Source organism: Eurosta solidaginis, chromosome 3, assembly GCF_040869045.1.
Source record: "Eurosta solidaginis isolate ZX-2024a chromosome 3, ASM4086904v1, whole genome shotgun sequence".
In the NCBI taxonomy this organism is placed as follows: Eukaryota; Metazoa; Arthropoda; class Insecta; order Diptera; family Tephritidae; genus Eurosta; species Eurosta solidaginis.
Window position 1 is genome coordinate 208,087,078 of NC_090321.1, and position 15,708 is coordinate 208,102,785.

The 15,708-nt window shown below is 41.4% G+C and overlaps 1 protein-coding gene across 1 annotated transcript in view; it reads left to right on the forward strand.

The window, feature by feature from the left end:
* The first annotated feature begins 430 nt into the window (after positions 1-430).
* Roc2 (Regulator of cullins 2) overlaps positions 431-15,708 on the forward strand; it is a 240,449-nt gene continuing 225,171 nt past the window's right edge. Inside the window, exon 1 of the mRNA XM_067774935.1 lies at positions 431-666. Within this exon, the coding sequence (XP_067631036.1) occupies positions 501-666 (166 nt within the window). The 5' untranslated portion in view covers positions 431-500. The remainder of the gene's footprint in view (positions 667-15,708) is intronic.

The following is a 15,708-nucleotide window of genomic DNA, read 5'->3' on the forward strand; positions in this document are numbered from 1 at the left end:
AATCATTTCATTGAATACTATATGAAATGCAATACTGTGCATTGTTTATATTTTATTTCTTAATTTCAAACATATTCGCAACAATAAACAAACTTTTAAATTTTTTAAACAAAATAAGAAATGCGCAATGAAATTTCAATAGACAAAAGAGCTGACTTCGAAAATTCGAAATTCCTATTCCGCAATTATTGTTCTCCCTAGAAGAAAAGAATTGGAGGAATTTTTCCGCGAGAACAAAACTCCGAAGGAATATGAGAATGGGCTGATTATATTTTCTGTTCTGAGTTGCACCCAACGCTCAGAATAAGGATGAATGTTATTTTTTCCCTGTTCATGTAACTTTTAAACGTTAGCAGCACTTAAAATTATTTTCGACCCACCCTGTCAAAATTAATTTCAAGAGCACCCTGTGGTTGTTGTTTACATTTTCTGACAGCTATTCGCTACACAAAATTGAATTGAATTTTTATTTTCAGCGTTTTGTGGAAAAGTTGTAAATAATGGCTGATGGTGAAGATTTGGAAAGTTCAATGGACAAACAATTCGATGAAAATGAAGGTGGTAAACCTGATAAAATGTTTACGTTGAAAAAGTGGAATGCTGTTGCAATGTGGAGCTGGGATGTTGAATGTGATATTTGTGCTATTTGCCGTGTCCAAGTCATGGGTAAGTGGGAATGTTTTACATTAGGTACTCGTATAATAATTTAAACATTACGCGCGATGATATGAGATTCATGATGAGATCTCGATCGCTGTTATTTCCTTTGCCTCGATTGCACAATTACATATGTATTTCACGCGCTGAAATAATACCAGGAAGAAAGATCCATCTTTGTGAATAATACAGCATCAAGCTAAGAATCAAACCACTCCTTTCAAGCGATTTCACCGTTATTATCCTAAAAGTCTAGAACAGTCGACTGCTAATATCACATGAAAGTTGACAACTTCAATTGCAAATATCTCCAGAAATACAATTTTTCTTTTCTGCCTTCGGATTATTTTTGATGAGGGCAATACGCATTTTCTACACCTCTCCCGATATTTTTGGGGTATTAGCAGTTAACTCCTGCTCCAGACTTTTGACGTTATCAGTTACAAATTTAAACTGTAAAAACTATTTCCGAATCAGCTTTATCACATTAAATAGTTCTTAAAATTCTTTCTTTGGACTGGGTATCGATATCCTCCAGTAGCATCATTGTTTTTGTTGTTATTGCTAAGTCGAAAAATCAACCAAAATTATCCAGGCGCTTAGGCTGTGTTTTATACATTTGTTGTATGGAAATAGTGCAATTGCAAACAGTTTGTATTAAAAAAAAAACTTCCTTGCCATTCATACGTTTTTATATTTGAGCTTAAGCTTCCTACAAGTCTGGCAAGATCTAGGAATGACAACAGACAGATATGTACAAATTACCCTTACATCGCTCACAGGACCTCGTCTAAACCGATTTTCCTCAGGAAACTGTGGTGGATACGAATCCAATAAGCACTGGCATCGCCGTCTTCAAGTACCATCCCCACTATGTGGTGGGCCCCCAGCGGATTAGGGGGTTAGAGTATACCCGCCCTAGGTATGCCTGTCGTAAGAGGCGACTAAACTACCGGATTCAAGGGGTTTGTGAAGCGCAGCCCATTCAGGTGCCAGCTTCTCCAAACCCAATTGTCAACCTCACCTGGCAAATCATGTTTCATTAACAGGCAAAGGACCATCAACTCGATAACACTCCAAAACAACAACCACACAACCATGTGTCGGGAATTCATTGTAATCGAGTGTGTCTCTACACAACTAAAATCCACAAAGGCAAACGTTCCCGAGACAATTGGCCTCGAAACGACAGTGCTCGTACCGGAGCGTTCTGAATTAATATATGGAAATGGACTGCCTATACTGCGGACATTATTTTACTGCACCGTAGTCGCATCTATTGGATGGGGCAAAGCACTGTTAAACACCAACATCGTTACTAATTACAGCAAAAGATGCTCTTATAGGCACCCGCCTATGAAAACTTTGAAAGAGTGCTAAGTAAATTGACAGCCCAATGTAGTTGTAGCGATACAGCCTGATGTAGAATATGAATCCCGTATGCCCCGATATTATCACCTTCAGTTACCAATGGTTTGTTTCGACTCGGTAAACATTTGGCTCGACTTACCTTATATATTCTCCAAAAGTTGGTTGGACTTAAAAAAGCATAATTGTAGGAAAGCTAAAGGCGGATTTACATAAATGCTTTGGTTGCGTTGGTTCGGCTTGACGTTTTCAGAGCGCCATAAGATAACAATGAAAACCTTGCCGCATTCTTCGCTTTGAAACGACCAAATCGCTTATGTAAACCCATTTTAAAATTCGAGATGCACTTGTTGTTACTGTTGTTGGTGTAGCGATAAAGACACCCCCGTAGGTTTTGGGGAGTGCCCGTCTATCTAGGCAACGATTTAATATGATCAGATTGAACGTTCTACGCCATTCCGCCCCCACCCCAAGCTCCATTGAACAGAGCCTCGGTTGCTAAAGAAACAGGATTCGCCACGGGTAGGTGAGGTTGACAATTAAGTTGGAGAAGCTATAAATTATGTTGGCAGCCCCTCGAAAGGGTTGCGCTAGACAACCTTTTGAATCATATGGTTATTTTAATCGCCTCTTGCGATAGGCATACCTGCTTCGGATATATGGCCCCTAACCCTCGGGGGGTTAGAGTTGCACTTGTTGTGTTAACAATGATTCGCCCTATTCAATAGGCACAACCACTCACAACTTATCATCAAAGTCCTCTAACGGGAGTCCAAGGAAACGGGCAGTTTCAACAGGGGCGGCTCGTAGGGAGATTGTTGTTAAGAGGTATAGGCTCCACATTACAATTGATATGATGGTGTTGTGTGGGGACACATCGCATGCAGGACATACATTACGTATGTCGGGGTTGACTCTGGACAAGTAAGAGTTTAACCTGTTGCATTATCCAAAACGAAGTCGGGCCGGGGTGGCTCGTGTCTCTCTCGGTAGTGTGCTTTCTTGTTCTGCAAAGGTAGGATTTTCTATGTTAATAACAGGGTTCACCGGCCGCGTCCTGGCAAAACCGTTTCCCGATTATGTGTGGATTTAGCTTAGGGCTTTCTTATGATTGGCTAGATAAAACGGCAGGCCCCAAGTTCTTAATTTGAGTTGCACTTAAATACCTTTTGTGAGACAATGCGGCGTCATTTCATAAGTGAATCAAAGTACTATTTAATGCACAAAACTTTTTCTCTTCGCACTGTCGCCTTTCATTTTAGTTGATGGATTTCCTCACTTCACTGGACTGTTGGAATATTTGTAATTGATTTAAGTAGCAGAGGTTATCAAAATATACATTGAACGTCTCATAGCTTCAGTTGCAGCATAAATGATAATGAAATAAAACCAAGTTTAATGATGTCTAGTTGTCTGTTTTTTGTGGCCTTCATTATAGAATACTCTAGAGTCTAGACAATTTATTACATTTTGAATTTGTTTCGATTTTTTTTTACACGGATTTGGTTATTATTTACAATAAAGGTCTATAATTTATCAAATTAATGGACGCAACCTCTGAGGTGCTTCAGGTTGACATTTGATTTAATCGCTATTTACCCTGTTTATACATTTCCTAGTGCAATTTGTATCACGTTGTCTGACTTGTATGTATTCCTATGACGTAAAACTTCTCTTACCATCATTTCAAAGCTGGTGTACAGCAAATTTACTGCTTTTGAATAACTGCAAAGCTAGGCATTTGCGATAATACCAAGCGTTAGCGCCAAAGTGGTGCAACCCCAGACTAAAACAAGTAAGGAAGGCTAAGTTCGGGTGTAACTGAACATTACATACTCAGCTGAGAGCTTTGGAGACAAAATAAGAGGAAATCACCATGTAGGAAAATTAACCTAGGGTAACCCTGGAATGTATTTGTATGACATGGGTATCAAATGGAAGGTAATAAAGAGTATTTTAAAAGGCAGTGGGCCATAGTTCTATAGTGGGCGCCATATCGGGATATCGCCATAAAGGTGGACCAGGGGTGACTCTAGAATATGTTTGTACGATACGGGTATCAAACTAAAGTTATTAAGAGGGGTTTAAAAGGGAGTAGCCCTTTGTTGTATATGTGAAAGCGTTTTCGAGATATCGACCAAAATGTGGACCAGGGTCACCCCGAACATCACCTGTCGGCTACCGCTAATTTATTTATATATGTAATACCACTAACAGTATTACTGCCATGATTCCAAGGGCTTTTGATTTCGCCCTGAAGAACTTTTTTATTTTCTTCTATTTCTTTATTTCTTCTACTGCACACCCATTTTACAAAGTTTTTTTCCAAAGTTATATTTTGCGTAAAAACCCAATCCAATCACCATGTGTCATCCCTTTTACGTATTTGGTATAAAATCATGGCATTTTCTTCATTTTTCGAAATTTTCGATATCGAAAAAGTGGATGTGGTCATAGTCGGATTTTACCCATTTTTAACACGCTTTTATTAGCTTGGCCTGTATGTAACGGAATCTTTGAGCTTAATTTTCACCGGTTTCTAGAAGTCTGATTAATTTGAAACTTAGCATACGTATCAAGGACCGATGACAATGCATTAATGTGGTGGTGTGGTGACATAAGGTCAACGGCCATAAGGTCAATTGGCCTTATTACCACTTTGAATGGCCATAGGTTTGATTGAAGCTTTGCACACGTATCAATGCTTGATGACAATGCATTAATGTGATGGTGCGGTGACATAAGGTCCACGGCCATAAGGTCAATTGGCCTTATTACTACCTTGAATGGCCATAAGTTTGATTCAAACTTTTGCATACGTATCAAGGCTCTATGACAATGCATTAATGTGATGGTGTGGTGACATAAGGTCAACGGCCATAAGGTCAATTGGCCTTATTACCACTTTGAATGACCATAAGTTTGATTGAAACTTTGCACACGTATTAAGGCTCGATGACAATGCATTAATGTGATGGTGTGGTGACATAAGGTCAATGGCCATAAGGTCAATTGGCCTTATTACCACTTTGAATGGCCATAAGTTTTATTGAAACTTTGCACACATATCAAGGCTCGATGACAATGCAATAGTGTGATGGTGGGGTGACATAAGGTTAACGGACATAAGGTCAATTGAACTTATGACCACCCCAAATGACCATAGATTTGAAACCTTGCACATAATGCGAAAAACGCATTCCTTTATTAATGATAGAAGTGGATGCATGGCACATCTACGAAAGAGCATACTGGAGCCCTTTCTAACACGCTTTTATTAGCTTGGCCTGTATCTATCTATGTATCTATGTATCCTTGTATGTATGTAACGGAATCTGGAGTTGAGCCGAGAACCCCGGCAATGCAGAGCTCCGAGCTCCGTTGCACCTTTTGAAGAATTTTAAGATAGGCACTTTTAGCTGTTGCAGGCCACTAGACCAAGGCACCATAAAGAAGAATCGGGTGCACAATGGCTGTGTAAATCCAGTAGGTCACCTTAGGGAGAATCCCCAGGAGGTGCCAATTGCCTTCTTGCAGGTGAACAGCTCTGCTGCTGCCTTCTTGGATCGCTCCACTATATGGTCACTCCATAATAGCTTCCTATCCAGAATGACTCCCAAATACTTGAATTAATCGCTAAACGCTAAGAACGTACCCCCAATTCTTGGCGGTGACAAATTTGGTACTTTGTACCTCCTCGTGAAGAGGACAAGCTCGGTTTTATCCGGGTTGACTTCCAAACCTGTGGCGGGTTGTACTCCTGGAGCAGCTCCGGGATGTCAGCTGGGTTCGTTGGCGTCACTGGAACCCAGGCTCTAGCCCTTGGTCGTGAGGGGATATCACGCGCTTCCACTACCTTGACGCGCGCTCCCGACCTGGCGTCGTCACAGGCAATTAGCTTGATATTGCCCTGGAACCACCCTGTATCGGTGTAAGATGGCGGTGGACCAGGGTTGTCTTTCTTAACCTTAACGGCCACCGTAGCGAGCGCGGCCTCGATCCACTTCCACTGTTGTTTCGGGATCCTGCCATCTTCGCTACTCTCGTCTATAAGGCCAATGATCTGCCGACCCTTGCCAATTTCGGCGAAAGACCGCTTCAAGCCTCCCTGCGTCTTGGCCCTTTTCGGTGCCGTGGGGTTGGATTCATCCATGCACCGCTGGCGTTTCGAGGTTTCATCACTCTCGACTAAAACTTAAAATTACTTGAACTAAAAAAATAAAAATAAATAATAGTTTAAAAAAACTAAAAAAAAACACGCTTTTATAGCTAACCGAACTAAAAAATAGAAAATAAATTTCAATTAAAAAGAGTTTATATAACAGTAGTAGAAGGTCAAACAATCATTTATAGTTAATCACTTTAAAATAAAATTATAATAAAATTTAAGTTATTAACATAATAATTTAATTCACAGTAAAAAGCGTGATATTGGATGTTACAATCATTCTATTGGCAACTATCTGAGAGATATGATATGTAGTCAAATGCACCCCAGTTCAGATAAGTACGTGAACTAAGTTTAGTAAAGATATATCGATTTTTGCTGAAGTTATCGTGTTAACGGCCAGCGGAAGGACAGACGGTCGACTGTGTATGAAAACTGGGCGTGGCTTCAACCATTTTCACAGAAAACAGTTATCGTCATAGAATCTATGCCCCTACCAAATTTCACAAGGATTGGTAAATTTTTGTTCGACTTATGGCATTAAAGGTATTCTAGACAAATTAAATGAAAAAGGGCGGAGCCACGCTTATTTTGAAATTTTCTTTTATTTTTGTATTTTGTTGCACCATTTCATTACTGGAGTTGAATGTTGACATAATATACTGTAAAGATATTACATTTTTTGTTAAAATTTGACTGTAAGAACATTTTTTTTTTAAGTGGGCGTGTTCTTCATCCGATTTTGCTAATTTTTATTTAGCGCACAGGGAAACATAGTCCAGGGACTAATAAAGAAAGAGAACGGGGAATGGTCACGTAATAGTGAGGAATCCCTTGAGGTGCTTCTCGATACACATTTCCCATCGGGAGACGGTTTAGAGGAGCCAGCAGACATCACTCACACTTCGATCACGGAGCTAGTAGTGCCAGGCTTGGTGACCGATACCAAGATCGAGTGGGCAGTGAAGACGTTTTCTAAATTTAAATCGCCGGGCCCAGATGGTATATTCCCGGCCATGCTACAAGTCTCAAGTAGGGCGGTCGTGGAATGGTTTAAAATAATATTCGATGGGTGCATACGACTGAATCATGTACCGCACTCTTGGAGAACTGCTCGTGTAGCTTTTCTACCAAAGGCGGGGAAGATCGGCCACATGTATTCCAAAGACTATAGACCCATTAGCTTAACATCATTTCTGCTCAAAACCTTTGAGAGGCTGACAGATGTGTCCCTAAAGTCCAACGTGGATGAAAAGCTGCTCTCCACAACACAGCATGCGTACACCAAAGGCAAGTCGGTAGACACCGCATTGCATAGGGTGGTAATAAGCATAGAGAAATCCCTGGAATAAAAGGAGTATGCTCTAGGAGTCTTCTTGGACATTGCCGGGGCTTTCAATAATGTTGCAAAATGGGCGATTATGGATGGTCTTAATTACATTAAAGTACATCCTGCCTTAATGAGATGGATCGGCTGCATGTTAAATTGCAGAAAGATTACATCACAATGGGGATTGTACGAGGCCACGAAATCAGTGGACAGGGCACGCCGCATGGAGGGGTGCTATCACCTCTGCTGTGGACGCTGGTCATCAACCAACTGCTCAGGCAATTCGATGAGGGACCCGTAAAACTTACGGCTTACGCAGATGACGTTGCAATTGTCATAAGTGGATAGTGCCTTTCAACGATTAGTTCTTTGATGGATCGGGCGCTTCGCGATATTCATACCTGGGCATCTAATGTCGGGTTGAAAGTCAATGCGGAGAAGACGGATATGGTCTTGTTTACAAAGAGGTACAAGGTCCCAAATTGGACCAGACCTAAGTTAGGAGGGGTGACCTTACAGGAGAAACCTTGCACAAAATATTTAGGAATGTTGTTGTTGTTGTAGCGATTAGGTTACTCCCCGAAGGCTTTGGGGAGTGTTATCGATGTGATGGTCCTTTGTCGGATACAGATCCGATACGCTCCGGTAACACAGTACCATTAAGGTTCTGGCCCGACCATCTCGGGAACGATTTATATGGCCACATTAAACCTTCAGGCCATCCCTCCCTCCCCACCCCCAAGTTACATTGGGAGCTTGGGGTCGCCAGAGCCTCGTCTGTTAGTGAAACGGGATTCGCCGCTCGAAGGTGAGGTTGACAATTGGGTTGGAGAAGCTATATATTGCGCTACACAACCCCTTGAATCCCAATATTTAGGAATCATCCTAGACAGTAAGCTGTCATGGAAGCTCAACGTGGAGGAGAGGGTCAAGAAGGCCTCAACGGCACTCTACGCATGTAAAAGAATGCTGGGGTGTACGTGGGGCCTATCGCCCTCTCTTTCTCATTGGGTTTTTACAGCGATTGTAAGCCCTATTCGATACATGTGTACACCGATGGTTCCAAAGTAGTGGAAGGAGTAGGGTCTGCGGTATACTGCGCTGATCCGGAAATAAGCAGATCCTACAGGCTGCCGGATTACTGTAGCGTTTTCCAAGCGGAAATATTAGCCGTAACCAAAGCAGTAGAAACCCTGGAAGAGAATAGCTTAAGCTGCAACCGTGTTAATTTTTATATTGACAGTCAAGCAGCAATTAAGGCAATAATCTCGCATAGCACAGCATCTAAATGCGTGTTAGAGTGTAAGCAGTCTCTGGAGAGAATCGGGACAGGGAGAAGCATACATCTATATTGGGTCCCAGGGCATATGGGAATAGATGGGAATGAAAAAGCGGACGAACTAGCTAAAAAGGGCGCATCCTTTGAAGCTTGCTCCGTAGATGTCCCAATTAGATTGGGCGAGATTAAGCGAAGGCGAGAGGTGCACATGATCGACCAAGCGGGAAAGGCGTGGGTTCAAGCGCGGGGCTGTAAAGTGTCCAAGATTATGTGTAGGTCTTACAACCTTAGACTAACACAGTTGCTCCTATCATTAAAAAGAGGACTGTAGACTCATGACGGGTATTCTGACTGGACACTGCCTTCTGGCGTCACATGCCTTTAAACTATGCTTGGTCAGTGATAGCAAATGTAGGAAGTGCGGGTTGGAGGCGGAAACGATCGAGCACGTTCTGTGCTCGTGCCCTGCACTTGCCAGGCTAAGACTCCAGCTATTAGGAGTGATACAGCTGTCAGATCTAGAAGCAGCAAGTGGCTTAAGTCCTAGGAAGCTTCTAGTATTTGCCAAGAGGACGGAGTTATTTTATAACATAGGTCCTGGTTTTTGATAGGGTTTTTCAGTTTGGTCGTTAAAGCAAACTTCTGGTAACACTACGGACTCAATCAGTCTATGTGAGGTCCTCATGGACCGGCCAGTTCAACCTACCTACCTATTTAGCGCACATATAGTAATAGGAGTAACGTTCCTGCCAAATTTCATCATGATATCTTCAACGACTGCCAAATTACAGCTTGCAAAACTTTTAAATTACCTTCTTTTCAAAGGGGGCGGTGCCACGCCCATTGTCCAATTTTTACTAATTTTCTATTCTGCGTCATAAAGTCAACCCACCTGACAATTTGCATCGCTTTATCCGTCTTTGGTAATGAATTATTGGACTTTTTTGGTTTTTCGAAATTTTCGATATCGAAAAAGAGGGCGTGCTTATAGTCCAATTTCGTTCATTTTAAATAGATGAGCGCCCAGGAACTTACATACCAAATTTCATCAATATACCTCAAAATTTACTGAAGTTATCGTGTTTACGGACGGACGGACGGACATGTCTAAATTAATTTCTTTTTTCGCCCAGATCATTTTGATATATAGAAGTCTATATCTATCTCGATTAGTTTATGCCGTTACGGGGTACCGTTATGCGAACAAAATTAATATACTCTGTGAGCTCTGCTCAGCTGAGTATAAATATAATGGTTTAATGTTGTTGTCGTAGCGTTAAGGACACTCCCCGAAGGTCTTGGGGAGTGTTATCGATGTTGATGGTCCTTTGCGGGATGCAGAACCGGTACGTTCCAGTACCAAGTGCGACCATCTCGGGAACGATTTGGTATGACCACATGCGACCTTCTAGGCCATGTAAACAGGCTCCGCTGTTGTGATGGTAGCGTGCTTCGCCTTCCACGCCGAATATCCTGGGCTCAAGTCCTGGGCAGAGGAACATAAAAGATTTAGAAAAAAGATTTTCTTCAATTAGTAAAGGGAACTCTCCTTGACAGAGTTTTGGCAAAAACTTGTAGCATGAAAAGCTACATCTGCCTTGCGTCTGCCGTTTGGAGTCGGCATATAACATGTATGTCCCGTCCGCGCCAAATATCTTTTTTTTTTGGTCTATCTGTGTTCCTATTTTTGACGCTATCTCCGAAACCGGTTAAAATATTCAAATGCAACATCGCCCACTATAGAATTGAAAAGTTACATTGATACGCTTACTGTACATTCGAATTTTGGCCCAATAGCATCTCAAATTTTTAGCGATATTTCCAAAACCAGCCCAGCACACAGATTTTGGGGCTACCTACGTCTAAATATGGGTCGAAATTTTCAAACTATGTCTGACATATCAAGTAACAGTTTTTGTATACTGCACATCTTAGGGATTCTTTCGTTAGATTCACATATATTAGGAGCAGCTTTGGGGTCTTTCTAAGCAATATCTCCGAAATTTACGGGTATGGCCAAGTGAAAATTTATTAGAAACATATTTTGAGCCAATCTGGTATTAAGGGCGATATCTCCAAAATCATTTGAGATATCAACGTTAAAGACCGCTCGCTGAAGAGCTTGTTTTTGTCTTTCCTTTGAGACACATAGTGCACAAATATAATTTCTTCCCATCTAGCTTCGCGATTTTCGCAATATCTCCAAAACTTCGTTATTTGGTCCAACCACTCATTTCCTGAGCTATTTACGCTCAAATTTCTGTGATTTGTTGAGAGGTTTAAACATGTATCAAATACATAAAATGTAAAAACATAATTCGGAGATCCCTGGAGCTCATTTTTGAACGTATGAGTTATTCGAATAGATTAAAAATTAAATAAATAACTTTACTGGGTCCCTGAAAATTAGTGTACAAAATCTAAAAAAATCGGTCCAACAATTGAATCTTGGAAGCCTTGCAAACTTTCTGACTAATTCACTCACAAGATTCGGGATTATAACATAGCTACTAGCGCAGCCATTAGATTTAATTACCCCGAACCATCTTCTCTTCTTCTTCCTCTCTCTTCTTCCATTCCCACTTCGATCCACATGTCCATTCGTACTTTCACTTCTGCTCCCAAAACTCCTGTAAATTCTAATGATTTTTCGGATTACTAAATATCATGAGTACTTCTATGACCATCCCTGGAATACCTCCTGTGGCTGTTTTTAGTTTGCTTGTGATTAATTAATCCATTTAAAGCTCATTAAGATATACAACGTTTGCAAACTTTTTAATAAAGCGGGGAGGACCGGTAACTGGGATGAAAGTTAGCCAATGCCTTATTTCGGAGGCCAGAATCAACTGAGTTGTGGAGTCCTTTGATAAATATAAATCTCCAGGGGTGGATGGCATTTATCCAGCTCTATTACAGAGCCTCAGCTTATCCCACACCTCGCCAGACTAATGGAAGATAGCTTGCCGCTGGTCCACACGCCTACGGTGTGGAGAAGAGCAAATTTATACCAAAAATAAGAAAAAAGGACCAATCATTAGCCTAGCCCTGCAGACCAATAAGTCTAACCTTCTTCATTTTACAAGCGAGATCAGGTCAAATGCCCTCAACAGCACGCTGATACAGCTCTCGTATCAGCTGTAGGCCAGAGGGCGTTCGGAGACAGTTCTTTGCAGTTTTTTTGACATCGGAGGTGCGTTCGACAAAACGTCGTGCCAAAGCTTAAATATAGCACTGCAGAAAAGAGTAATTCGGTGATATGGATAGACACTGCTACGTACGAGAACCGCTGAATTCAAGGTAGAGAACAGCGCAGTTCAGATCCATACCACGAGAGGGTGTTCCCAAGGAGGGAGCCTAGTAGTGGATGAACTCCTGCAAAGTGTGTCAGACAATGGTATCAGATTCCAATGTTACGGAGGCGACATATTTGCTTTTTTTGCAAGAAGGAAACTCGATAGCACGCCATGTGATATGATACAGAGAGCATTAAACCTAACAAAGGGATAGTGTGCCAGTGTGGGGCTTAACATGAACCCATCAACGGCCATCATCCATTTCATCAGAAGAAGGCTGGAAACCTAAGAACGATAACCACAGATGGCGTAGCACTGGAATATTGAACTGAAGTAAAGTCCTTGGGGAATATCTTTGACACCTATGGCAGAAACACTTTCACACCCTGTCAACTAACGTCATGAAGCCATAATGGTATGCAGACATCTAGCACGCAATTAATGGGGCTGAAGCCCACATTAGAGGGTTACGCCGATCACTTTATTCGCGGCGGCGGCGTGGGCGGCGCGCCGGTGTTCTTACTTTAAAAAGCTTGATTTTTCTATTTAAAAAAATTATATTTAGGAAAGGTTTTGTTTGTATGTATTTAAGGAAATCAACGTGTTGGACATTTCGGAAAGATCAGGGGTTTTGCCTCAAGATCTCGCAGACCGTTCAAAAATGTTCAGGAGTAGCTCCTTGCGGAGGGATTGTTCCTCGTTCGCTTACTCCAGAGAGGCTTCGAACCTAACCCCGGTCTTTGGAATTGACACTGCTGCGTCTGATGAAAAGAAATAGAGATACATAAAATAGTCACACTTTTGTCTGTATATCTGGTGTAAAGCGTAGTTTCACCGAAGGAGATGTTCCGGCCTAACTCCTAATAATCGTCGGGAACACAATTTGTTTAAATCATTTGTGGCTCCTTGGCGGTCACGCACAAAGGCGACTTACGGTTGCTATTAATACTCATGAATCTCGTGGCACAGGGCGCCTCCAGTGTTTCGGCTGTTTTTAAGGGCTACAATTCCCCATGTGAGAACAGTAGCAATCCCGATTACCAGTCGCTACCACGCCTCCTGACCATCACACCATATGCTAGCACACAAAGCTATAGGACTGCGACTTCGAACTCATACCTTCGTCGACGTCACTTTCCTAGAAACTCTAGGTGTAGCTCCGAAGACTTTCCAACGGATGCTTTTGTCGCGCTATGCTGCCGAGCTACACCGGAGAAACACCTTGAAACGTTAGGGAGTGACTATTCGGCCAAGGATGCCGCCCTCGAAATCATAAGCAAGTCTAAGCGGATAATGGGAGAAAATCGTATAATCCTCGGCGCATCTACATAATTAAATTTGTACAAGGACCCTGGATAAAATTTTTAAAATGTTGACTAAAGTTTGCAGACGTTTGTGTTCACAACATTGATTTCAATAGTCTTTGTTAAATCAAAACGATATTTTAGAACCAATTTATTATATTATGATTTTAGACCAATTTTAAGTTGAAAGATGTTAACTGCTGTTTTCCGGCCTTATGATATAGGAGCTCATTATGGATAACCGCGTAGCTTCAGTTTTCAGGCTAGTTCGACTGTCCACTACATTAGGGTAGTAGCAAACACGGTCATTAGTTCGACTGTCTTCCTCAAAGCTTCACCTGGTAAATATATGTGCCTACGTATTCACATTTGTAAAAAGAGCCGTAACGTGTAGGTGATATTTAAACTTGGTTGATAGGCTATAATCAATGTGATTCACTCAAAGGGACTAGTTTTGAATAGGTCCGCCAACTTTAGGAAATGTCAAACCGGGAGACTTAGGTGTTGAAGGATGAAGTGTGAAAATCAAAATTAACATTTCAGATGCTTTGTATAGTTTCGCAAATAAACAACAGATGTTTGAATGTAAGTGATTTTTCAAACCCTTCTCATACGTACATATATCCTCATCTTAAGTATGAGGTAAGAATCATTTCAAAGGAGTGTTTATGCCCCTAGAACCTACTAAAGGATCTTGCATCACTGATTTCGCTTATTCTCTCAGCCAATCGCAATATAAAATTTTGAAATATAATTTTTTTTAATAACTTGGTGAATTGGGTGATGCAAAGTCCGTGTTAAGTTGATTTCGAAAGCGCCTGTTTTTTAAAATAACTTTTGAACAGTTAGAAAGAGCTAAATTTCGCAATTCGTTTCTTATAACTGGCAGTGATGCGCATCCGTTGATGATCCGCCCAATTTTCGACATGAACAATAAATGGCCTAAACAGTCTTAAACGAGTAGAAAATATAGTAACGGCCGGACGCCGCCGCGCCGATATTTTTGACATTCGGCGGCGGCGGCGGCGTTTACCGGCGGCGTATATCTCTAGCCCACATGTCCTGAGATAGATGCATACCATGATAGTAAAACGTATGGCTCGATAGGGTGGGCATCGGTTACAACTCGGTTGACACAAAGGTAAGCGCTACAAAATTAGCGCTCAAAATTAGCGATCACGGGGGCTATCCCACAACTGCGTTAGAGCCTATCTTATTTCATTCCGAAATATGGAGAAATTAAGAGCGAATATATAAATTTTTCCAATCCCCATGGATGATAATCTTAAAGTAGGTAGTCATTCAGAAAAGATATAAAGTAGAATTGTGAGGCAAGAAAGCATGCAATACATCCAGACTAGAGATAACCCGACGCCCACACAAGATCGTATTTGACACAGATGGCTCGAAGATTGCAGATGGGACTGGAGCTGGTGTCTTCGGATCCTGAACCAGATTATCAGTGCCTCTGGGAGAATACGCGGGCATATTCCAAACAAAAGTGTATAAGCCGTAAGTCAGTGTGCTAAGCTGATTGTACAACACGGATACTTCCACGAAAAGCGGAACCAATTAGGAACTCGTAACGACTGCTGACCTACAACACATTGGAAAAAGTTCAGGACAGTTTCTGCAACAGATTAAATTGGGTTACATTGAAATTACAGAGCTTGGTGGGCAAAAAAAAAAATACTGCGTCGCTCCGCTGCATAGAACCGGCCCATTGAATGGGGCGAAGCACTGTTAACACAACAACAACAGTTTCTGCCTCTGGAATTCTTCATTAGTTATGTAGCTTTGCGGTTACATGGATGTGAACCTTCCGACGTTTCTATCACATCCCCGTTGTCCGTTACTTGATTCTTCACTGGCTGCCAATGTTGCGTTTCCTTTTAAGCACAGCTTTGTATGTTTTATCAGTGAAAAACTTAGGCCCGGTTTTCCAGTACAATTTCAATTTAAACTACGCTCCAACTAATTCTGCAGTTTTTCAGTCTACTTTAACTGAAGTTTAAGCTGAGCTTAATCGGCCAATCGGCAGGGTTAAACTCTAGTTATCGGTGATTTGCGTTCGTTCGAAATGGCGTCGAATATACCCAACCATCATTTGGGTTTGGGTACCATTAGGGCTCATGTTCATAACTAGCGTACTCTAAAATCTCAAGAGTTGTTTCGAAACAGTGGCTCAACTCGAAAATCATAGCTTACTCAGCAAAAGAGGGATTTTTTTTAAAGCAAAAAATGCTATTACTTATGTTGAAAAATTTAATTAACAATTTGTGGTTATCTAACTCGACTCAAATTAA